The sequence below is a fragment of the Agelaius tricolor genome, unplaced genomic scaffold (assembly GCF_023055355.1).
Source record: "Agelaius tricolor isolate 1412-34295 unplaced genomic scaffold, bAgeTri1.0.p SCAF_1, whole genome shotgun sequence".
Classification (NCBI taxonomy): Eukaryota; Metazoa; Chordata; class Aves; order Passeriformes; family Icteridae; genus Agelaius; species Agelaius tricolor.
In genome coordinates, this window is record NW_027269261.1 from 70,065,021 (window position 1) to 70,090,579 (window position 25,559).

Below are 25,559 nucleotides of genomic sequence, written 5' to 3' on the forward strand. Positions count from 1 at the left end.
AATCAATTGCTGGAAAATGTCAGCATGCTGAGTCATCTTCCCCAATTGCAATGTAGCTTAAAACAATGACTACACACCTCTAGAAATCATTGTTCACATTGAAATGTATTTGGCACTTCACAAAATCTTTTATTAACTCACAGTTGTTAGGACACTACTGACCAACAACAGAAGACATGAATGTTTCTCAAAAGTAAACCTAAGTGGAACATAGTTTAAATGCACTCATGTCCAACAACATCAGTTTAATTAGATGAATTTTCTTACCACTTCCCCCCTGTGTTGAAAGTCCTTCATCTTCAAATATATCAAAACTCTCTTGTCGGGTCTGGGTTGTTTCAGTTTTTAATATCTCAAGCGGCATTCTCAGGACAGTAAGATTATACTGAAGGGAGTGAGATAGATCATAGCTGTAACTGATAGACAGTTAACATTTATTAATAATTGTAGATGCAGAGGAATTTTCTGAAAGCCCTTACTTTACATCTGTACTTATATTTAACACAGTACTGTTTTATAGAAAAGACTTCTGAACAAGAAACACAGATCCTGATTCTATAACAGCAAATGATACAAATGATTTCCAAAAGAAGCTTTACAAACACAGAAACTGTTTACAGTTTACAGAAACTGAAAAAGTGTTTATATTCTTCTTTTAACTGAAAACTAAACATATATTTGCATGGAAGAAAAACTTAAGTTTTACACTGAAAAAAATCTTTCACATGCCAAAGCATGAAACACACATAAAACTTGGGTAGGTTTTATCTTCACAGATCCAGCTGTGAAAGCCTTCATTTTCCAAGAGGAAGCATCTTCTAGACTGACACACCTTTTGGTGATTGCAAGAGGGATGTTTCTGGGGTTTTTTTGTTTGTTTTTTTTGGTTTTTTGGGGGTTTTTTTGAAAGTCTTCAAGTCTTCTTCCACTACTGCCAGGTTTACCACCACATTTCTCCCATTTTTGTGCTGTCCCAAAAATCTCATTTAATAGTAGCTGGGACACAGAAACTTGTCTTAGATATGGCATTCATGAAACAATAAACAAGAGAACTGCAATGCCTAAAAAGCCCTATGAAAGACATACCCCACCTAGGGTGTATCTTAAATGAGGATCTATTTCTCTACCTTTGCTCCTGAGTCAAGGCAAAGCTTTATTTATGGAAAATGGGATCAATAAAGAATAAATAACAAGATAAGCAACCTCCCCTGAAACCTAATACTTTTCCAAAGAAAGAACTTCTGCATAATCTGGCAAGGCTGAACAGTCAGTGGAAACAGTAGTTTCAGTGTCTACTTTTTTCCATGCCATTAAAAGTTCTATATTTCTTAAGCTAATGGAGACTAAATTCCTAGCCAATTGATTAAAGGAGAAAGCAGGTTCAAAATACAGAGATGAAAATGGACAAGCAGCATGATCATGTGTCTTATTTCTCCAGAATATCAACCTAAAAGTCTTGGGTATCAAAAACAAAATCTATAATCTTCTAGCAAGTGTAAGTGCACATTTTTTAAAGGAATAATAACTAATACCTACCTAAAATAGAAGTTGCTAGAAAGGTCCACATTTTGAAAGATTCTCAGATACCTAGTAAAATAATTCAAGTTGGAGGAAAAATTATTATTTTAACAAGACAGACTATAAGATGTCATTCAGAGGATCACAGAAAAGAAATTACACATAAATATTGATTTTTTTCCCTATGTTCCTTTCCTATCTTACTGTAATTGTTTTGACAGGTAATTAAACTCGAATGTCAGCATATGGATTAAATAAATAAAATACCCTTTTTTTAAAGAAAACAAAACTAATATCTACTCATACACATACTCTGTTTCTTTACACAATTGTAAAGTTGCGGTTCTATTTTCCATTTATGCACATTAAATTTTTCAGGACTTAAAAAAGAAAACTCTCAAAAATACTACAAAAGAAATAAAATTTTTCCATTACTCTCAAATAAATGAACAAGAAAAGAAATATCTAGTAAAATCTGTCATAGCCTTGAAAATTCCCAGAAGGAACTATTACATTGTCTATGAATAATAAAATGTCAGACACCATAAATACGTAGGTTAGATAACATGGTCTGCTGCACCCTAAGAGGAGAGACTGAGGTCTGGGATCAATCCCACCTTAAAGTGGAAGCTTTTTTAATATTTAATACTGGCTTGGTTCTTTACCTGGCATCAATTTATCATAAATCATCACTTTTTGACTATTCACACTTAGTACAAACTGATTATAGTTTACTGATACCAGTTGCTTGCTATTTCATAGAAACAAAGTCACCCTATCCTGATAAAAACAAAGGCTTAAACTTCTCTCTTCATAAAAAAGTCCCTGAAAAGAAAGAAGCTGTTAAACTTACCAGTGAATCTTTTCACCACCCTTTACAACTGCAACATTCACAAGATGCTGACAGCACTGAATCATTTAATAATCTATTCAGCACCTCTTGAAGGGCACAAAAGATCTCTTCAGGTGAGATTAACATCATGCAAAAGCTACTAAATAAAGAACAGTGCCCCAAATCATACAAGCCAATATTAGCATTACATTGCCCTTGCAGGAACAAAATGCTTACATTTGACACTTCTTGGTGCAGATTTACTAAACTTAGCTGTGACATGGAGATGTGGATAATAAACTCTAGAAGATTATGACAGCTGTATTTACTCTCCAGGCTAGACGCCATGGAACTTGTAGTCTATTTTCCAAACAACAAGATAAAATGGCTTGAATGACATACTAATACAAAAAACCCATGACTGAAGTTCCCAGTTGCAATTCAACATTGTTTAGAAAATATTCAAAAAGTACACACTAATTACCAGCATTATTTACCTGGCCTCATCAGGATGACTGACTCTTACAGAGTCATTTGGAATGTAGATCATATTTGTATCTTCTATTTTATATATTGCATGACCTCCAATATCTGCCATTTTTCTTCTTTTTGTTATTAGCACGATGTAATAGCCTTCTAAAAACCTGACAAAACCTGTTAAAACAGTATTACAATGCTTTTAGTTGTATATTTGTGTTTATTTGATAAAACATATTTAGCAAAACAATATCAGGATTGTCTCAAGACATCAAAGAATTTTTATTTGTTCTGAATGTTATATGCACATATATATATATATATATATACACACACACACACAGAGTCTTAAAATTCACTCCCATTAATCAATAAAATATATAGTTTTTTCTTATTTCCCCTCCCACTGTGGGCATTTTTAATACTTGGTAGCAGAGTTAGGACACTGAAATTTTGGACTATGTTTCTGTCTACTTAACATACTTGTATTTGCTTTTGACAGGACTCTCATTGTTCAGAGTGAGACACACACTATTTACCTCAGATACTAAAGGTTAATTTTCTAGGGTAAGAAGAATCCCAGACTCCAATTTTCTTTTCAGGTTCATGTACTCTCTGCTGGGGAGGGACACAGAACAGGAAAAGGAGTTGTGGGTAAAACAACACTTCTGTGCTCTCTCTCCTTAACTGAATTCCTTGACTAGAGAGTATTTCCCCCAAATCAGCCATTCAGAGTATCAGGGGTACTCCTTTTTTTCCTGTTTCTTCTCTCAGATATCAACACTTGACCCTGCTGAAACACAAAAGGCTAAGAAGGTAGAACAGGCAGTGTCTGGTTTTGTTGATATAAAAAGATGGATTCTGAGGCCTCCACTCTCATTCCCTGCAGGGCATAGCCATGCTTCTTCATGGAGTGCCTCCTTTGGATACTTTTATTATATATGATTGGAAAAAATGTAACAAACCTTTAAATACAACACAAATGTAGAAATTCAAATTAAAAACAGAAATACATAACCCCTGAACTCAAATGTGGTACTAATACAGTACAATACAGCAGTAATATGCTTTAATAAGTAATAAATTACATTAATTAGCTATTGGAGGTAGCTGCTCTGATAGGATGTTGAGAGCTTGAAACTCACTCACTACTGTACTATAAACAAATAAATTAAACTGGGGAGGGAGATGATGATGATGATGATGATATGATACAAATGGACCCTCACAATTCATAGTTTTACTTGTATTTACACTCAGTTCTTTTAGCTTTGCAGTACAAAGTAAAGGATGAGGAGAGCACACATTTTCCTCCCTGTCACTGCTGGAGGCTGCAACGTGATCGAACGAACTGCAATCTTTTCTTCCACCTTATTAGCCCCCCTTGGAAAAATGCTCTCACCTGCACAAAGACAGGAGGCCCTACTGACAATAAGAAACAAACCTTCCATTTGAAGCAGACTATTGAATTTCAGTTGTTAAATAGTAGTCACAGTTCTTCCTGTATCCTCCAGGTACTAAAATCACTTATGTGAACAGTCTCTGTCCTTTGAATTTCACCAGACAATATAAAAAAGTCTGACAAGGAACTGAGCCTTTCTCCCTGGCCTGGTCCCTCCCTTTAAAAGCAATTTTCACTTTTAAACACTACACAGTAAACCAGAACTCAGTCTATCAGCACCCCCATTCTGAGTGCACTGAATGTACTGCATCTGGTTAATGAAATAACCAGAGGACAGAACAAAGCTGTTCTTTACAATTTTAGGAAAAAATATCCCTGTTCTTCTGACCTGAGCCAGGAGGCAGAAATAAACAACCAGTTGCATTCCTTCAAATTACATGTTTATATGGATATGGTCTGAATCATGTAATTTGGAAGTATATAATATGATAGAGAGTCTGTTACTTCTAAAGAGTAATCTAGAAATACATATACCATGTCTGTTATCCAATACATTTGTGCAGCTACAGAATAGAAACTCTCCTGTTATGAACAGTACGTATAAACAGGCATACAATTGGGATGCAAAATTTTAACTGACTGCAACCACTTTTCCACCAAATATTTATCACATATTTAGACAGTAAGCACTGATTGCTTGTGTAAAAAAACCCAAAACCCCAGTACTGCAAGGCTGTTAGAAGCTCCTTTAGGTTTATCCATATTATCAATACTCTTAAATCAGTAAGAAACATAAACACCATCTGAAGAATTTCTGAAAAGCTGGATGTACTGATGAGTTCCAAAATGCTTCAAAGGCAAAAGGAATGAAGAATGAAGTTTGCTTAATTTGCCACTTTGGATTAGAATAGTATTTTATTATGTTTTGATTGTTATGCAAAATTCGGAAGCATCCTTTAAAGTAATTGCATTCTCCACTTTCTCTGCAGCTTTGGCTTTAGATGTCCAGGTGTATATTGACTTTAATAAACCACAAAGTATTTTTGAGAGCTGTCACAGCACATATTAACATTTACTTTAGAGACATCAGCCATCAATATACTGACCTCAGTATCAGACATTAGGCAGGAAAGTAGTGCCTTTCAGATGAAGTTAGAAGTCATTAAATCCTTGAAGCAATGCTTGAGGACTATGGACAGCTGAGCAGCATTTTAAAATTCAGCTGACATACCAGTCATTTATACTTGTTCAAACATGAAAAAGGAATCTTTAAATATGTCACTGCAAAAAGTTAACCAAACTGAAAAGTTATCTTTCTGAATAGTGTGTGATAAAGAAATATAGCCTAATAAAGAATGTTGACTTTCATTTTCTTTTTAAAAAGCATTCTGTGAGCTCTGGAATTCAGGAGCCAAGTTCCACATGATTTGCATTCTAAGATCAGCTGAATTTGGTAAGATCTTCAACCAAGTTTCTAGAGTTTGGCTATTTCCTAGATCTGTCCCTTAGTGACAAAGAAAAAGACTGATTACAGCACAACTTTCACTCCTATACTGACCACCTGTTTTCAAAAAATACACAGAAACTTACTTTGAGCACGACAAATTTCTAAATTCTCCTTAGTTTCATAAATAAATAAAATTGGGGGAGACAGAAAGATATACAATGTGACACAATAAGCCTCACCTCCCAGGAAAACAAAAGATTTTACAAAATCAATCAAAACACTTACCTACTATACCAAAAGCAGAGACAGCTCGAGATAACCCAGAAGAGCCCTTCTGCCCCATCTTGGTTCTGTTCCCCAGGTCTAAACGACCAAGAAGTTCCCTCACCTCTTGTTGTGTATAAACATGCTTTAAAAGAAAAAGTCACAGAAGTTATCATAGCTAAATATTATTTCATGTCAGAGAATAAGAGAATTTGCTTAATCTGTGAAATATACAATAAACCAAAGGCCTGCTCTACATTCTTAGTTTCCTATTTCAGTGCTTCCAACAAGTAACCAGTATTATTTGAAACAACTGGGACAAAAGCCCAGCAACAAAATACAGAGGCACTTACCTTATCATCAATTATAACCAAATCCTTCGGTTCAGTGCGATCTATTTTCAAAACACGGTATTTGGTTTCTGCAGGATTACTTCCAACCAGAAAATACCTCTACACAAAAGAAAACCAAGAAGACAAGTCAGAACATTATACAAGATAAAGCAACAAAACCCAGTGAAACTTAAGACATCAGCAATGCCATTTACATTTTGCTTAGACTAGATCCACTACTTCTAACATCAAATATGCAATATTCCATATGGCCTGTTAGTAAACTGTTTTAGACACATAGCTTAGGAGGTATATTTGTATACAATCAACCTCTACAACTTAAAAGATCTCTTTCTCTCTTTTTTACAAGCAGGAAAGAAAATTTAAAATCAAAGGTTAAACCCTGTGTTTAGAGAAGATAAACTGTAACTTACACCAGGTACAACCCTACCCCAGCCATTACTGTGTTTTCACTTGCTCTGTAAAATTTAGCAGAAGCTTATACATGAGTTTTTCGAATTTCATGATCTAAAACTTCTGTTGCTATATTGTACTTGTTTGCTCTTTCTGTTAACTAGTCTTTCCTGATCCATACTAAATACTGCAAAATTTTAAGTACTTCAGTAATGCAAGTTTTCTTCTATTTTTGTTTATATTTGCTATTATATTCTTCTCCACAATGTTCTTCCACAAAGCTAAAATTTTCTGGTTAATAATACTACTGTTTAAAAAAACATTAGCTTCAATTCACATTTAAAATATGAAAGAATGAACACAGATAAACATATAGTATGTCCATTTTTTATGTAAGGAGATCAAACTATAAATTAATTTCTACATTTAGAGGAATTAACAACAAGCACAGGTTGCAGGAGTGACTTGCTAAAAGTAGCTCTCATTTTTTCTAATTCATTTAATCAGTGTGGTGCTATCACAGCAAGGTGGAACTCATTAATAATGCTCAACCTAGTAGGAAAGCATGGCAAATTCATGTGCATCTATGCGGTCAGCCTTTAAGAGTCACATGGATTTAAGATGTGGGAAAAGAAATCAATAATCATATTCATACAAACCTCACAATTTCATAATTTATACCAATTAGACATTAGGAAACATCTTTAATCTCAAAATATTGAAGGTGAAAAAAGAACTTAAAGACCTCTTCATCTTCCTTGAATTCACAAAGCATATAGATAAACACCACCAGCTTCTGGCTCCACCTTGTACATTGACATTACTGTGGTAACTGAGTGGTAAGTTTTGCTGTTCACTCCCAAATGACAGTAAGAAGGCCTTTCAAATTCATATACCATCACAACACTCCCTCACTGAAGCCTTTGAGGCAGCACTTTGGCACAGGAAAGCGTTTCCTACAGGGTTTTTTCCAGCACTGATGTCCTGCAGCGCACAGCCCAGGCTCCCCAGTCTGGCTTCCTCAGAGCAGCCGCTGCAGGGGATCCCTTAGTGCCAAGCTCTTGCTTGCCAGCAGGGAAATTACAAGGACAGTGCATGGCAGCAAATGGTACAGCTCTTGTGCTGCTGTCACCCACCATCAGCAAGAAACACCAAATCACCAAGACACACACTTGCTTTGACCATGCCATTATACCATCTTTTTCTTATGGAGCAAAGGTGAATGGGCAGAGGGAAATATATTAATTTGCAATACTCAGATGATAAGTTAGTATGCATTTCAGGAGTGCAGCTTCTTTATTTGTAGAAAACAGTTAGTTAATTAAAGGTAAACAATTTTAAGTATTCCCTAATACTGCAGTACAGCACAGTGATGTCCCACTATGTCCAGCTCACTAAAGGAGTGCAATTTCTTCCCAAAGTGATAGCTATGGTTACCAACAAATAATACTGAATAAAAATAGAAGAGCAAAACTCTAAGATGCTTGTCCTAATGGCAGTTTGGACCATAGAGCACATTTAAAATTGGAACACACGCGACACACGGGGAGGGGGAGAGAGACAGCGAGAGAGAGATGGATATAGAGTTGCAAATGCTATTTCTAAGGAAGTTCAGCTGGATATTTCTCCATTATCATTTTAATTAACTCATAAACCAAAGAAATGCTATGAGGAATGCATCACTCACATCAGCTTGGCAGCTGCAATAGAGGGCTGTGCACAGCTACAGGGCCTGCATTAGGTGCTGCTCCTTAGAACAGCAGCAGCAGAGTTAGATTAGGTGAGGAGTAATTGTACCTGCAGACCATGGAAGCAACCACCATAATGAATGGTACTTAACAGGCTCTCTGAAGTCATTTAAAGACTAATTAAAGGGATTTAAGCTGGAGAGCCAGACTGTGTACTGTGTTAAGGAAGGTCACTTGAGAGCAGCATCAAACCTGAGCATCAATGGACTTAAAGTAAGGCAGGCAATGAGAAATCTACCTTTAGCAAATGGGCATGTTACCCAGTGCATGTCAGAGGATATTCTTGTGGAAGTAATAAAGGAAACATCTGCATAAACTTTTGAATATGGGTTAGTGTTCAAAACTAGGAACCCAAAATTAGACCTCTGCTTGGGAAGTTTTCAGGACTGGCTAATAACCCCAGAATTACTTGAGAAACAGCCTGATACGCCCACTCATATTCAACCTTCAAGATCTGAAAGAAAAACAAAGATTGTTTGAAAACTAATGATGCAAAAAATACACAAAAAAGACACCTCAGCATTAGCTGTTTCTGCTACCTAATTTATGCATCTAATGAATAAATAAGTCTGTCTTACTGGATGACATGGAGCACAAATAAAACAGCATCAGGGATATGTGCTGCAATTATATTTCCCATGATATTTCACATGAATACTAAGAAATCATAAAGAAAAACACCAAATCAACACAACACTGAGCACGTAACAACAAATAAATTTCTATGCTTTAATATAATTGTAAAATTAATCAAAGCTAAAATGTACTGTAGTGTTTACAACTCTTTTGATTAACAGAAATTGTTACAATAAAAAAAGAGCAAAAGCTACGGAAACATTTCCAGAGTATTATCCTTATTACTTCATTCTGTTTATTACTAAGTTGAACTGAATAATTTGAAGCATTTCCCAAGTGTCTCAAACAATTCCCCTCCACAGCACAGCCAGTGTATTTAGATAAACAGGCAACTGTGACCAACAAAGTACTTTTTCCAGAGAACAGAACTGCAGCAGAAACTGCTGGCTCCCTCACCCTGCTCTGGCCAGAACCCTCCAACCACACCTGAGGTGACCCATGCTGCTTCCAGGTTTACTGTGCCCCTGGCCTTGGCTGAAATTTGTTAATAAGCACACTTTACCAACTATGGCAACACACCAGGCAGCTACCAGAGCTGGACTGAAGCTTAATTTATTGCACAATTATCACTAAGCAACCACAAGATAGAACAGCATTAGTCATTTCCACCTGGGACTGAGTTTTAACCAAAGCAACCTAATTGAAAGGCTTTACACCATCTTTTATCAACCTTTTGATTCAGCCAAAGCAAGCCAAACAGCTTCTTCTAAAAGGAGTTGAAACAAAATAAAAAGACTTACTGAAATTTGTTGTTTTTTTAATGGCAGGATAATAGTTCTGAAATCAAACATTCTGCTTACTTTTTTTTTTTCTTTAAGATTACTTCTTTGAACTCTGAGTCTATAACTATGATTTACTTCTTTGTATAGACTAATTATGATTAAGAAATGCTAGCACAGCAAAAAACTTTTTCAATCCTCAGTCAAAAAGCTACAAAGAGCTTAATCAGCAGGAAAAAAAAGCGCAAAAATACACAAGCAGAAAAATAGGCAGTGCACTAATACAGGCAATTTTCAAATCTTCAAATAGCATGAAAAAACCACAATTTTAGCCAAAAAGCTTGCAAACAATACCTGTTGAGACCACGGATGTGTCTAAAAACACAAAGCCCAGAAGAAGCAGGTTCACCATGGCCATCTTCCAGATCCCTACCCAGCTGCTCTCTCACTCCCCCTCCTCAACAGGACAGGCACAGAAAATAAGATGGAAAAGGTGATGGGTCAGGACAGAAAGACTGCCTAACATTTACCATTGCAGGCAAAACAGACTTGACCTGGGGAGAAGGTATGTAATTTACGGACAGTTAAAATAGAATCATAGTATAATTACACCTCAGTGTAAAAACTCCACTCTGCTCTTTCTTTCTACAGGACCTAGAGTAATTCTGGAAGTGTCTGTCTTTCATCTGTCATAGAAAGTGGCAGAATGACACGAAGAAGGAAGACATGATAAGGCACAAAGAGTGGTACCTGGAAAAGCAAAGCCATCTGCTTCCCATAATCTGTTGAAACTCTTCAAAAGAAGATCCTTCAACAGGAGAAATTTTAAGAACATATGCTGCCAAGCACCACTGTCTGGGCATGTAGGAACAGGTTCCCATTCTGCATCGTACAAGCCACAGAATTCTGTGAATCCCTTTTATCCCAAGGCAACCAAAGCTTTTTGCCCCAAACACAACTTTTTTCTTGCTAACCCATTAAAGGATTCCTCCAGATTCTCCCTTCTAATTCTAAACTAAATCTACTAATTATCTATTTATACATTTTTCTTTAGCCAAATACTTATTTGCTCTTTAGCACCTCTTCTGCTAGAATGCTTTCAGAAAAATAAGTAACTGGATGCCTATTCATCATTCTCTTCAATAGACTAAAGACGTCTTGCTGTCCCTTTACTCCTCTCAAGACGTCGCTCCCATGTATGTTACCTCACTGGACCTTCAATGGACCTATTCCTGGTGAATTCTTATTTCTTAGATGAAAACGGACTGTAAATCTACACAATATACCATACAAGATTTTATTCTAGACATACATTAGTATCTTTCATTAATGACCATATCACAAATAACCACACCTCTCTTTTTCAGAGCTGTAATTCATCAGCAGCTCGACTCTCCCACTCCTTCAGATAAAACACCCAGATCCTCCTCCTTCTCCTCTGCTGCTTCTGAATTGATAAACTCTCAGTAAACTTTCATCAGTGTGTAATCTTTTGTAAGGTGCATGAACTTTTATAGTACACCATTATACTTCAAATTATTCCTTTTATCTACTCCTGAGGATCATCATCATAATTTCTTGCTTTATTGTGCTCTGATTATCCTAATTATTTACAATACCTTAAAAGACTAATCAGATCTGGTCCCTGTTTTGAGCTAATAACATTAATGAAAATGCTTAAGTACATCAGTCCTAAAAACATTACTTGAAAAAAATCATCCCTATCAGATGATTCCTCATTCACTCCACACTAATTTATCTACTAACTTCTCTGCTAAGCTTCTTCCTTCCATAATAGAGATTTTCCTTGTGGCACTGCATCTCAATAGAGGATTTGATTTAAATACATAAGGCCATCTAATTTTTAGATTAAATTTTGCAATTCAACCAGGTTACTCTGACAGCATCTTCCTAAGTCTAGACTGTGTTTTATGTCATTTGCCTGAATTTGCAATTACTTTCCTATATGCAGGACTTCAGAATGGATTAAATATTCCATTTGTCATATTCCAGTCACAGCACTACCCTTGATTTGAGCGACTTGAAAATATTCAGAGTCATTTCACTGGTTAGTATATTTATTTTTACCTCAACACTGATTGATCCCTTTTTCATAACCTTATTCTTGTTACTCACTTTCTCTTCACCCCTTGCTCAGTACATTCATACTCAAACTAAACTTCTACTTTAAACAGAGGATAATATTTATTTAGTTTTTAGGGCCATAACAAACTCAGTTTTAGTAATAAAAACCTGTAATAGAAAGTGCCTATTTTTATTCATCCTTTGGTACATTAAAATAAATACATTTTTTTCCCCCATAAAATCATTACCTTTAAATACGCCGATTTGTGATCATTTATCCACAAGCCTCCCATTCAGAAAGGTGGATTCATACCAAAACCAAATCTGTATGTGGATCTCTGCTGCTGTTGCTCATAGTGATCATATAATGACACCCAGAACAACACAGAACAAAAGAAATAAAACCCATGTTGCCAGAACTTAGGCAGACATTCGTAGGTACATCTTTCACATCAACTGGGATGTATCCACTTTTGAACTTTAGTTTTGCTCTGCCTGAATAGCACATATCCTTCAAAACCTGTGGTGTTCTCATCACTGCTATGCCACCAGCTATCTGCCCTGATCATAATTGCCCTCAGAGCCCACATACATCAGCAGATCAGGTTTCTCTATTTTATAGCCATAAATCCAGCAGTATGGCAAGACAGTTAAGACAGAAAGTGTCTTCTTGAGTTGCCCAAAATTCCTCCTCTTGTCCCAATTCCATGCTCTGCTCTGCCACATCACCATCACTCCTGGAATACCAATACACAGGGAATAGGAGAGTCAGCTGAAAGGAGCTGTCTTCTGCTAATGAAACTGTTCCAGAGATAACACATTTCCCAGCCACTTCCAGATAGAAAATTATGATAGCTAATGGTTGCCCAGGAGGCTGTTCACTACTTTCAACATTTTTTGAATGTGTCAGATACCCATCTATATAAATCGGTGCACTTCATAATTCAGTAAAAATTCTATAGCTTTTTCTGTGAAATCATATTCTATATAGAAGTTTCTCCAAATTGACCACAGATTAACTTCAACATTAAATATGCAACCTTTGGAGTTTTTAACACAAAAATCTTTACACTGTTAATACTAGAATAAACAACACTTAAAATAAAACAAATGTCCATAGTTTTCTCTGGTGAATAAAGGGCAGAAATATCTACAGGTAATTATTACAGTCACTTTACTTAATCAGCTTGTGCGAGTCATTTGGATATTGTGGAGATGAAGACTGTAAAAGAACCTGACTAGAATAAAATACTACTAATTAAGCCTCATAATACCCTGAAAGATAGGCAAGTGATATGACTTTATAGAGACAACACAAATTGTCTTGTTCAATGTCACATTGCCTCAGGGGAATGATAATTTCATTGAACTAACCTACAGCTTTCAGGTGGGCTTCATCTGGGGAAAACACAAAAGTTCCATTTTCTCCTGAAGAGGAGAGGAAAATATCTTTTGTTTTTTATTAGTCATAGAGCTCAAATATCTTTAGTGCCCTCTGGTGTGCATTTCAGTGATCAATACATGTATAAAAGGAAAGATAATTGGCATTGATCTGAATAAAACCTTCAGTTCATCTTTCTGACTACTTCTAAACAAGCTTTCAACTTCCTAGGACAAGTAGGAGCTACAGTTAACATCTCCATGGCATTTATTGACTCAAATCACCAGCTGGAATGGTAGGTTTCAGCAACTACCCTAAATATAAACATTAATAGAAAATATAGAATTTTGCTCTCTGTTAATTCAATTGACGCCATGAATTCAGTTCTCCTCACCTCTTGCAGTCTCTCATTTGACTCCAATAACACTACCAGAGCAGAGCCTATCCTCTTTGACTTCAATAATACTATTGTATTTTTATCTAAAAAGAAACCCAAATAAAGAAACCCTCTGTAAACCATTTCCACTTTTTCCACTTCCTCATCCATTTCATCTCTTCCTGCTTTGACACAGAGGGATTTTACAGGAATAAGCTCAATGACCCGAGTAAAAATCATTGTTTCTCCCACTGCTGACAACTGAAATAATTCCTTCTTTGCACCAGAAATCTTAGGATATAGTCTCATGTTAGCCTGTATCTGACACAACTCCAAATCCCACATGCTGGATCTAGCAAGTCTATGGCCTTAGGGAAACCAGAAAAGCACCTGAAACAGGAGAAAGCTGTTAATTCTTATTTTTGGATGATGCTTATGCTGTATAAGTGACTGTCACAGCTGGCAACTCCCTGATTGTGAGATCTTATGCAAAGAAGATGGCATGAAGGATACCTTGGGGAGAAGTTTGTCAGCAGCACAACATGACACTGAATGAGCTGTAACAGTGACTGATCAAACCACAAGCCCAATTTTGGGCTCCCCAGTACAAGACAGACATTGATATAGCAGAGTGGTTCCAGCAGAGAGCTCTCCAGATGATCCACATGACAGAGCACAGGGTGTGCTGAGAGAACTGGGGTTTGGTTTGTTCAGCCCTCAGAAAGCTTTGGCTGCACCTTGCTGCTGTCTAAAACCATCTAACAGGAAAGTGTAGGTAAGAGAGACAAACTCTTGCAAAAGGTCTGCAGAGGCTGTAAAATCAATATATTTGAAGGTATTCAAAACTCAGCTGCACACAACCCTGAGCAATATGCTTGTTGAAGCTGCTTTGAACAGGGGGCTTGACTTGGTGTTCTCTGGAAGTCCCTTCTAACATCCCTTAGTCCAGGCATTTATTAAGTGCAGCAAGTCTTTTCAAATAATCATACCAAAATGACTCCTACTGCATTTTTTCTTTTGAAAAAATCACAAGAATTTGAGTATCAAACCACAAAGTGCTTCAATTTGTACTTTTTAAAAGTAAGAACAAAACCTTATACAGGGAAAAAGTTCCATTTTCATCACTCATAAGTGACTGAAGTAACAGCTTGAAATGCCCTTGCTCAGCTGAGATATTTCAAACAGCACATGCTCATCCACAAACCATTGCCCTTCACAGCTGATGAAAACCGTCTTGCCTGCTGGAGTGATCAGGACTGCTGGATCTGCCCCTCACTGAATTCTGAACAAAGCACAGCATGGACAAACCCATCCACTCAGGCAGAGCTACCACTGGCCAGATGTAAAAGACTGTGGCTCCTGAAATAACAGCACCAGCTGGAGAGGCCCAGAGAATGGCACACAGCTGACAGAACTCCAAAGCACAATGTTTGCCCCCCTCACAGCACATTGTCTCTCAGCAACAGAGAGAAGCAGGCTAGGTATCCACACATGCCAGTCACTGGAAGCCAAATCTCAGTTAACTGAGATGTAGCATGAGTTGTGAGCCAAGAACAACTAAAGTGAGTAATACAGGACTTGATTCAGAAATCATATTTGCCTGGTGCCCTACTCACACATAACAATAATTTAGCTGAAAATAGAACAAAAAATAGCCCTTACCAGCAACAATGAGAAAGATAAATAAGGTAGCTTTCAAAATTCATTTAGGCATAGATAAAAAGTAACACTTTGGAATGACTTTCTGGAGTGTAACCTTTATTCTTAAAATTTACTTGTAAAAATAACTCTGCATACTTTAATCTGTCTCTGTTTGATAGGCTGTTCAGTGGGGAATTACAACAAAAGCACAAATCTGCTTCTGACAGAAGCAAAGCTGGAAGTCAGATCTCTATTTATACTGAGATCATTCTTGCATCTGCAACATTTTGGAAAGTTTCCAAGGGGCTTCAGCGTATAAATTATCTTTCTGTTATCAGTACAGGTAACATCTGAACTTGAAACTAGACCTAACTTGTATTTAGAGCCATGGCACATAAACCTTTTTAAAACTACCTCAAGTGAAAAAACCAACATACTATGAAACACAAAGAAATTTGATTGGAAGCTAAGGAATGGTAAACACACGTGGTATTTACACCAAGAATTGGCTTCTGACTCACACTGTGCTCATCACATGGCTAAAGCAGCAATTACCACTCCAACCTCCAATCCACTTTCCCCGTGACAAAAAAGTATTGTGAACAACACATGCCTATAGTTTCTGCAACAGGACGTAAGGAATTCTGAAAATCTTCAAGAGCTTACTCCCAGAGGTCAGACTGAAACTTTGGAAATGTCTCAGACAATGAGAACTGAAGTGTGTCATAAACGGCAAACAGACCGGTGCAGGTGGTAACTAATTCAGCCATTCTTAATTCAAATATTAATTCCGGACACCTTCAGCTGTCCAGTTTTAACTGGGGGGAGCCCTGGTACCCTGGCAGTGTGACAGCAGCCCAGGTCACAACAAGCAGGGGCCCAGCCTTCGTTCCTACCGCGGCAGCGCCCCCACCGCAGGGCCCTGCGCCGCCCGGCCCCTCAGAGGCCGCTGCTCCGCTACAGGCACGAGGCGGAGACACAGCGAAAACAAGAACTTTAAAACCTGATTTTTCTCAGTTCTTGGGATGCTTTGAGTGTGTGACCAAAAAGAACCAGATCCCAACACACGAAGAGAAAGGTTAGGCGTAGTTTTTGACAAGCTGCAACCCAGCCGAGGCAGCAGCTCCGGGCAGGACCAAGCCAACACGCCCGGGGGGGGCGGGACATCCCCCCCGTGCTGTACGGCGGCCGCAACCCCGGGATCTGCGGCGGCGGCGGGGGGGACGCTACTTACAGCCCTGGTCTCGTACAGCACCAGCTTCTGCACGGAGCTGATCAGGGGGGCGGCGGCCGCCACCGGCATGGCGGGGGTGAGAGCGGCGGGGGCTGCCCGGGAACACGCCGGGAACAGCCGGAGCCGGGGGAGGAACACTCCGGGCTGAGCGGGGAACCACCGCCGGCACCGAGCGAACCCGGAAGTGCCGGCGCGCCAACGCGCAGGCGCGCCCACGGGGGGCCGCGAGAGCGCGCCTGCGTCGCGGAGTCGCGTCACGCGCGCCTCTCGGCAACGGCGGCTCCGGGCGCGGCGGCAGCGGCGGCAGCGGTGGGGCACCGGGGCAGGCGAGGCGGCAGCGGCGGCACTGCATCCGCACTCGCTGCTCCCGCCGGGAACCGCTCCCCGCGGGGTGAGCACGGTCAGCACCAGGAACAGCTCCGCAGCCCCGCCCACGCCCCGCGCGGGGCGGGGCCTCTGCCGCTCCCTCCCGCAGGGGGCGGGACGCGGCCGTTGCCCGGGCAGCGGGGGCGCGCAGGGCGGTGGTGGCAGCGGGGGCGCGCGCGACGGGGCTCCCACCGGGAAGGGGGCTCCCACCGGGAAGGGGGCTCCTACCGGGACATGGTCCTGGGTGTGCGTAGGGGGATGTGTGTGTGGGTGTGTTTGGTTTAATCCTTTGCTTTGGTTGTGGTGGTTTTTGTGAATTAGGAATTTGGCCCTTGTGAAGGTTTGGGAGGGAGCGAGACTGCTGGGAACGTCAGGTAAAGCTCGGCCGGTGATTTTCTGTCGGGGCAATGGGGAGTTGGTTCACATGTGTGGCTTTTTTTCTTTATTTAATATTAAAATGTTTAGTGCAAGAGTGTCTGAACATTTGGGTTGGTGTTTCAAGACAAACTTTTTCAGATCCTCATCCTGAAGTAGATTTTTTTTGTTGAAATTTTAAATTTAGTTTAAAACTGACAGGGAGTTGTGTTGGGCTGTGCTGGATTGGGTGGTTGAATGTGGGTTTTGCTGAGGCTGTGACACTAAAGTGGCCCTCTAAAGACGGTGGAGTTTTGTTTTGTCTTGTCTTTTTCAAACAAACTTCAGCAAGCTCCTCAGGGTTTGGCCTCCATTTTGTTTGAAAGGTCCATACAAATTTTCCTCCAACTTATCTTAATAAGAAATTTGTTTAGGTTTTAGTTTGTTGTGCAGCGCTGGGCTTGCTACTGCCTGCATTCCTGGAAGAGCTGGGATTTGTGAAGAGGCTGATGGAAGAGATCAAGAACTGTGATTTAATTCCACAGAGTCTTGTCTATGTACCTGCCTGTGTGGACACAGAGAGTAGTTCCACTGACCATGACAGGGCCCTTCTGTGTCTGATGCACAAACCCAAAGATCTTGGGAGGCCCATGGCACATTTCAGGGACCAGAGAGAAGTCACAATTGTGTGGTAATTGGAAAAGGAAATTAAAATCAACAAAACAACCAAAACAGAGCAACAACCAATATGAGACTCATGAAGAAGTCATCAACAGCTTGTGATCAGGGGTTGTTCCAACAGTCCTTTCTTTTTCATAAGTGGATTTTCTCTCATTTGATGGGTGCATTGTTTGTGTTCTGTAAATGCTTTTTCTTCTTATAAAAGTTTTCTCTTTTACAAATCCATTTACCTTGTAATTCACTTCCATTTTAAGGTAATTTTACACACACGTAACTACTGTACTTTATAACAAATTCTTTTTTTCTCTCTAGCCTTAGAAAACACATGGCTTCACAAGAGGAAAAACAAGCTCAGCCCTTTACAGACATCTTTGATGAAGATGAAGCTGAAAGATCTTTTCTGTTGTCCAAGCCCACTTGCTTAATTGTCTTTGGAAAGCCAGTAAGATGTCTGATGGATGTGTTTTTGTCAGATATTCTGATAACAATTTTACTTTTCCTTTCAAAACATTAGTTTACCAGTGCTATCAAAAGGGTCAAATACCCGCTTTTTGGATTTTGCCACTTTTGAAATCCTGCAGAGCATGGTAAAAATTCAGGTCTTATTAAATGAGACCAGTTTTTGCCTTCAGTCAGTTGTGATTAAAAATGTTCTTACTGTACTTAAAAGTTACACGTTGCTCAAAACATTTCTTCTCTTTTGACATTGGCAACTGGATTATTTCTATTTTTGTGGTGGTTTAACCCCAGCTAGCAAGCAAACCCCACACAGCCTTTTACTCTTTCACTCACTCTGATGGGGTGGGACAGAGAATCAGAAGAGTAAAAGGGATAAAATACATGGGCTGGCAAAAGCCATGCACATGAGCAAAGCAAAACAAGGAATTAGTTCACCACTTCCTAGGGGCAGGCAGATGTTCAGCCATCCCCAGGAAAGCAGGGCTCCATCAGGCTTTGTGATGACTTGGGAAGACAAATGCTATCACTCCAAAAGGACTTCCCTTTCCTTCTCTTTCCCAGATTTATATGCTGAGCATGACACCTTGTGCTTTGGAATATCCTTGTGTGTCAGTCAGAGTCATCTGTCCCAGCTGTGTTCCCTCCCAGCTTCTATCCTCCCTCATTTTCCTCACCAGTGTGGCAGTGTGGAAAGCAGGAAAGGCCTTGGCTCTGTGTAAGCCCTGCTCAGCAGTAACAGAAACATCTCTGTATTACCAACACTTTTTTCCCTGCACAAATCCAAAGCACGGCCCCACACTAGCTACTTTGAAGAAAGTTAACTCTACCCCAGCCAAAACCAGAACAATGCTATTAAAATGTTTTATTTTTTAATAAACTTGATATATTAAAGACATAAATTGGTGTAAAATAACCTTCAGGTTAATGTACTGACTTACAGGCATGCAATGAGATATTACAGATCTTAATATTAAAACTTTGACAACTTTGTATCCTATATATTTGGAAATTCAAAATCCACTGAGGTGTCCTGATAAAAGGATCTATACTACCTTTTAACTCTAAGGCAAGTCTGTATTTTTCTCAACTAATTTGTGGCCTCTTGATGTTTTGTAAACCTAAACTTTTCAGATTTCTTTTTTCCCCCAAATATGAGTTTGCATTATTGCCTCAGTTTGCTGAAGAGAGTTCTTTTTTTTTGATACAAGTTTGCCTTATAATGCGTCTTATGCACTTGTAAGAGTGCACTCAGCTCAACAGAAAACTACAGTGAACTAACTCATCAAGTTTTGAATAAACATCAAAATTTTAACCTTGCATGAGAAAGGTAACTTTATGTTTCATAGACCAAACCACCATAAGATGCTCATTGAAAGACAGTACAAAACATTCTCATATTCTCAACCATTGGCTTCAGTAGATGCTTGACGTCAATATAACAAGGTATTAAAATTGTACAGACCTTACCAGGAAAGCAGGGAACAAAATAGTTTATTTTTATGGTAATATCTTTTATATATCTGACTGATGTGCAGAGTACCTATCCTATTTAAGATATATCTTTTGAATTAAAAACATAGTGCTGTTAAAGCAAAGCCAAATACATATATTCTCATCACACCTGTAAAATGTAAGGTATGAGTAGGCTGGAGTGTTTGTTGATAAACTCTTAACTGGGAATGCAATTTATTTGTTGAGTTTTGTTATTTTTTATCGTGAAATTTATCAAGGAAAAAAATTGTCCTGTCAAAACAGGTCTTCTTATATGCCCTAAAAAAAGGGCACAATCCTAAGGGTGGAAGATGGTGAGTTTTGCAAAATCCCATTCAGTTAATCACTCTTGGAAGCCTTGTAGCTCTCAGTTATGTTGGTTTTCCTCTGGATTCATGTAAATGATAAAGATTTTGTCAGTATCTAACCAGATTTGTGGACTTACAAGGGCAGTTTTTAAGCATTTGTCGTTTTAGTAAAAAAATATTATCCCGATGTATCCTACTCAGAAAGGGTTGAGTAGCTTTCCATCATAATTTGCATTGAGGCTGAAGATAATACATCTTAGTCCTAAGGAGTTCCTCATAGGAATCTGTGGTCAAATCATAGCTGAGTTTTACACAGAGTTACACAGAAACAAAATCAATATAATGACTTTGGAGATAATTAGCTACGAGTAGCAGCATATTAGCAATGCTAGGCAATATGAAGCAGAGGATGATATTAAAAAGAGTGTTTTGTGTTTGCCCAATGCATAACTCAGAGGCCCTAATCCCAGTGGTAGATTTTCATTGTTTTTATCGTGTGAAAATATATTCTTCATTGTGTTACATGTTTGGTTTTGTTCTGTCTTTCTTTTAAAAGTGTATTTTTAATTTTAAGGGTTCTGGAAAGAAAACGTTAGCTAGCAAACTAGCACAGAGATGGAACTGCATTTTCATAGAAGGTAAACACATGCTATATTTGGAACATTGCTTTGGCTCCACAATAGCTTTACTGTTCCCTGTAATTCAAAGGACATGTTTCTGATTGCAGCAAACACTTCTGATAAGACCAAGTAATCATTTTACCAGAAATAAAATTACTGATCATGGTCTTTCATTTATTGAAAGGCTTAGAAAAATCACTGTGGGGGTTTTTTTTAATCATAAATTCTATTCCAAATCCTGTAAGGGAGTTCCTGTGACCCTTTTTGTTCACACGGAGGCAACTCATTCAACTCCAAAGAGTACAGACATTTTCCAGTGCAGACCATGAAAAAATAGGAGGCTCTTTCCTTTCTATTTGTGCAGTGTCCAATACAAGGGGGTGTACTTCAGGAAACAGAGTTATTTATCAAATGAAGTACGTTTACTTTTGAAGATTTAGGGTTGTAACATGGTAAAAATCACTTTTAATGAAGAGGTCTTTTGGCTTAGATATATATAGAATTTTTATATCATAGTATTGTATAGCAGGAAAAAAAGTTAATACCTGGTCCAAGACATAGATCAGGCCAAAATCAGAACACACTTCTTCTTAATTAATGCACTTCTTAAGGAATGTACTTAAGCCAGTCCACTCTGTTTGAATGTATTTAAATCAGTACTGACAAATGTTCATCAAATTTGTTTTAAAAAATGTCTAGGCAGTCTTTCTCTGTAGCACTCTCTGCCGTTAGAAAGTTTTTCTTAGTAACCAATCTAAATCTCAGTTACTGTGCTTTTAAGCCTTATTTCTAATTCAGAGAATTACTCTTACTTTGTTCATGATATTTCTTTTAATCTTCTTTTAGCTAGTGAATGCACACATGTGTACACACTTACTGTTATTTATGCTAGTAAATTGTTTTCATTTTCTACATCAAAAAAGGAAGAAACAAATAAATTCAGCATGCATAAACATGAATAATTTCATTCAGAAAGGACCTCCAGAGATGACTGAGTCAAACATTCCTCTCAAAGCGGGGTCAACTAGAAAGGGCAGCTCAGTTCAATCTGGAATATCTCCAAGGATGGAGACTACACCTCCTCCCAGAGAAACACTTTGCAATGTTTGACTGCCTTCTTGATGAAAAATTGCTTCCTAATTACCCCCGTTCAAATTTCTAATGTTCGTATTTGTGTCTGTTGCCTCCTGTCCTAACTGTGCTCCGTGGTGACCGTGTGTGTGTCTTTGTGACCTCCCAATAAATAATTTTAGATAGCAGTAAGAGCTGTCTGGTTTCCTCCAGGCTGGACAAGGTCAGTTCTTTTGGCCTCTCCTAGGCTGTTCATTTTCTGCTGGTTTTGGTGTCCTCCGCTGAACTTGCTCCGTAGTATCAACATCTGTCCTGTGCTGGGTTAAAAATAAACCGACAGAAAATTATTGGATAGGAAAGATGTTTGCAATCTTATTAATGATACAATACTTTCTATTCATTTATCCAGTGAATTGGTCAATACTCATAAATAAAACAGGGCCAGGGTGCACACAGATTGCTGATTTTCAGTTGCCTGTATTGTTAATTAGTACACTCCCTGTCTCAGTTTTGGCCCATGGCAAACATTGTTTTCTTGAACACCTGTCCATAGTATGAAAGGTAGGATGTGCAACCTAGTAGGAGCACTTGGAAAACAGCCACTGTTTTGAGAAGAAAGATTAGGGCTATATAGTCATGGGTCACCTGGATTCAGGACCTTTCCCAAGCCTGGTTTATTAGTAATATAAATGTAGCTATAAGAATCATTCTTGGAAACTTTTATACAATGTCTGATTATTTAATTCATAGAGAAATGTGAAAGACTTCTAGGGTCATTGTAGTATGATGTCACTATCCACAGAGACATAGGGCAGTCTTTGAATTTGATGGATGTCACTTTTCTTAAAGTAGATGATTTTGTGTGTCTAAAGAGTTCTTCTAAATCTTGGTTTCTAAATTTAAAGAGTGATTGAACTCAAATAATCATCTCTGGATTACAAGACAGTAAGACTGATTGAATTTAAATAAGTAGTTCAAATAATCCTGCAAAACTGCTGTTGTGCATGTGTTTAACCCTGTATATACTACAAAAAACTGTTTTTGTGTAGTATATACAGGGTTAAATTGTAGGAAGAAACACCTACCCAGTCCTTGCCATAAGGCACCAGGTTCTGGATGGGCAAAGTATAATAATGGCCCTAAGTATAATGGCTTCTCATTCAAAATAGTCTGGTTGCTTGGAGCACACATAGATCCTCCTGTGTGTGTATGTGTATGTACATATATATCTGCAGGTACAAGTCTGTTTAGAAATGATTTTGTATTAATTATTTTTCTTATGTTTGATATGCTTCCTTAGCCTCAGAAGTAATTAAAACGAATATTCAACAAAGATCAGAATATGGACTTCAGGTAAAGGTCTAATCTTCTAGTAATTTTTGTCACATTTTTAACAAACACTTACTATAAAAGACTATGTTTTGCATTTTACCCTAGTGTCAAAAATTGCTTTGTGAAGGGCAAAGTATTCCTGAGGAACTGGTGACAAAAATGATTCTGCAAATGATTGAGTCACCAGAAGTTGCTCATTATGGTAAGTGTATTTGTAGCCTAAACTTCTTAGAATGTGCTACTTATAATTTTACATCCATTTCAAATCTATTGGTGCTCAAATACAATTCTAGCTTTTTCTCATGCTCTTCAGGTTGTGGAATATCAATAAACTGAAAGTGTGTTTAGGGATTAATTTACCAGTGTGGGAGATCAGAAAGTGTCATACTGATCCTGTGTTGTGTTGATTTTGAGAAAATAATTTTCCCAAAATTTTAAGTGTTGATATGACTCTTATTTGACAATGTTATCTGTTCCGAATAGGATTTAAAATACAGATATTTTATTCTTCAATACTTCTGTAACAACAACATAACAAAAATCCATCAGCAAAAATCCATCAGCAAAAACATTTTAAGCATTTTAAACAATGTAAAAGAAGGAAAACAGATTACTGAAAATGCAAAGTATAATGGCTTTTTTTCCTCTTACAGAATTGTTTATTCCCTTTGCATTTTGTCACACAGAGTAGGATGGATGAGAATAGTAATGGTAGTGGCTATAACTCTACTATTTGAGGAAAGATTTTGAATTGAGGGTGTCAGGACAAGTGCTGCAGATCTTGCTAATGTCTGAATCTGCTTCCCTGATGAGGAAACAGATGTACTGCCAAGAAGAAAGGAGGTAAAAAGGAAATGTAGTTTCTTTTTCTTGTTTTGACTTTCATTTGAAATTTCCATTATAGGAGAGAGACAGGTATAGTGCCAATGTTAGTTTCTACTGCTCTAAAAACTAGCCTGCTTTTTAAGCTTTCGGTTGCAATGGGTTTTATTTCTTTTCTAGTACATGACTCAGCAGTTTTGCAAAATATACAGTCTTACCTGGTGAAGCCAGGCTTTTAAAACAGTATAAAAAAGAGAAATAGGGAAGAAATTTTTTAAAAAGAATTGCTGGAAGAGGTAGCAGCAGAAATGGCAGTCTCTTAATATGTATGTGAGGACTTTGGTAAAGGCATGAAGAGGCTTCTGTGTTATTGGAGTTCCCCTCCTTGAATCAGTCTGAAGATGTTTGTATCACAGAGGAGCACAGAGGTCCTGGAGACTGTAAAGATGACTGTAAAGTTTGGATAAAGTTTGGTTCTTGTAGCCATGACACTTTTTGCATTACACATGCCCCAAAGCAGCAAGGAATAGAAAAACCAACATCCTCACTATTTTTCCTACCAACTAGAACTGACCTCCAAAACCAGTTTTTGTTTTAGTATTTCTAGTAACTTTTTCAGTCAATTCACTTTAAATTATTCATTCAAGATTTTAGAAACTTTTGTATGAAAGATTGGGTTTTTTACCTTTGGTGTTGGTAAAATGCAAGTTTTTAAACAGTGTACACAATAAGTGTGTCTCAAAAGCTTCTTGGTAATCCCCTGGTTACTTTTTAATCTAGTTGATAGTTGCCTTAGATATACTTAATGATTTTTAGCCTCCTCACATTATTGATTTGGGAGCAAACACTCTCTCCAAGAATGGTTTTCCATGTTACCCTTCCATTTCCCTCACTTCAGCTGTTGTTATCTGGGATGTGTTGATAAGCAGAGGTTGTGCACGTTCTTCACACCTCACTACCAGTTAGAATTCTCTAAAGGTATCAACAGTTTAGAATCCAGGATTTTAATTTCCAAGATGAATGACTATATTTTGCTATCCCTTCGTTATCTTCTTCTTCTCTTGCATCTATTGTAGCTTCTATAGAAGTAGGAGTCTTCACTTCTAACACCTCTTGCAAAGACTGCTGCCACATTTTTGTGCTGCCCAGACTTGCACTTAAATGTTATCACATAAAATTGTAAGTGTGCACTGTTTCTCTAAGGGAATATTCTCATTATTTGGCTAAAAACATCCACCTGATTTTTGTTTAGTCTCTCATCCTGGCCTCATGAATATTGATTTTGTTGCTATTCAGTAGTTCTTACTGCATGCATACAGCCATCAGCAGTTTCAGTACTTTCCTAGGAACTTGAAGCCACAAGTTCATCTGTGGGGCTGAGCACTGTAAAACTAGGAAAACATATTATTACCACTCTTCTTGTCATGTCGAGCCAATGTCTGTTTGCCTAATAGGACTCAGCACTGGGAATCCTGAGTGAACTGATGCTTACCAAATGATCCATGTGCATACTATGTGCATAGTGCCTCTGAGAGGCAGGAGAGTGGTT

At 38.2% G+C, this 25,559-nt stretch overlaps 2 protein-coding genes across 12 annotated transcripts in view; one reads left to right on the forward strand and one right to left on the reverse strand.

Annotated features, from left to right (window-relative positions):
* Positions 1-16,640, reverse strand: part of FIG4 (FIG4 phosphoinositide 5-phosphatase) — a 51,056-nt gene extending 34,416 nt beyond the window's left edge. Inside the window, exons 1-6 of one of the 5 annotated variants that reach the window (XM_071438943.1) lie at positions 16,507-16,640; positions 6,294-6,392; positions 5,962-6,085; positions 2,848-3,004; positions 1,537-1,587; positions 268-416 (exon numbers count right to left, since the gene is read on the reverse strand). In XM_071438943.1, the coding sequence (XP_071295044.1) occupies positions 268-416; positions 1,537-1,587; positions 2,848-3,004; positions 5,962-6,085; positions 6,294-6,392; positions 16,507-16,575 (649 nt within the window). In that variant the 5' untranslated portion in view covers positions 16,576-16,640. Of the gene's footprint in view, positions 1-267; positions 417-1,536; positions 1,588-2,847; positions 3,005-3,366; positions 3,446-5,961; positions 6,086-6,293; positions 6,393-10,143; positions 10,265-10,539; positions 10,656-16,506 lie in introns of those variants that run through there. The other 4 variants (XM_071438954.1, XM_071438965.1, XM_071438985.1 and 1 more) reach the window with 4 other exon arrangements.
* Positions 16,641-16,764: 124 nt separating this feature from the next.
* AK9 (adenylate kinase 9) overlaps positions 16,765-25,559 on the forward strand; it is a 59,936-nt gene continuing 51,141 nt past the window's right edge. For 2 of the 7 annotated variants that reach the window (XR_011681059.1, XM_071438927.1), the window contains exons 1-5: positions 17,110-17,246; positions 18,220-18,349; positions 20,740-20,803; positions 23,157-23,209; positions 23,294-23,390. Coding sequence is in view for 6 of the 7 variants with exons in the window: in XM_071438927.1 (XP_071295028.1) it covers positions 18,233-18,349; positions 20,740-20,803; positions 23,157-23,209; positions 23,294-23,390 (331 nt within the window). In the remaining variant the exon portion in view is untranslated. Of the gene's footprint in view, positions 16,907-17,109; positions 17,247-18,219; positions 18,350-20,739; positions 20,804-23,156; positions 23,210-23,293; positions 23,391-25,559 lie in introns of those variants that run through there. The other 5 variants (XM_071438864.1, XM_071438885.1, XM_071438895.1 and 2 more) reach the window with 5 other exon arrangements.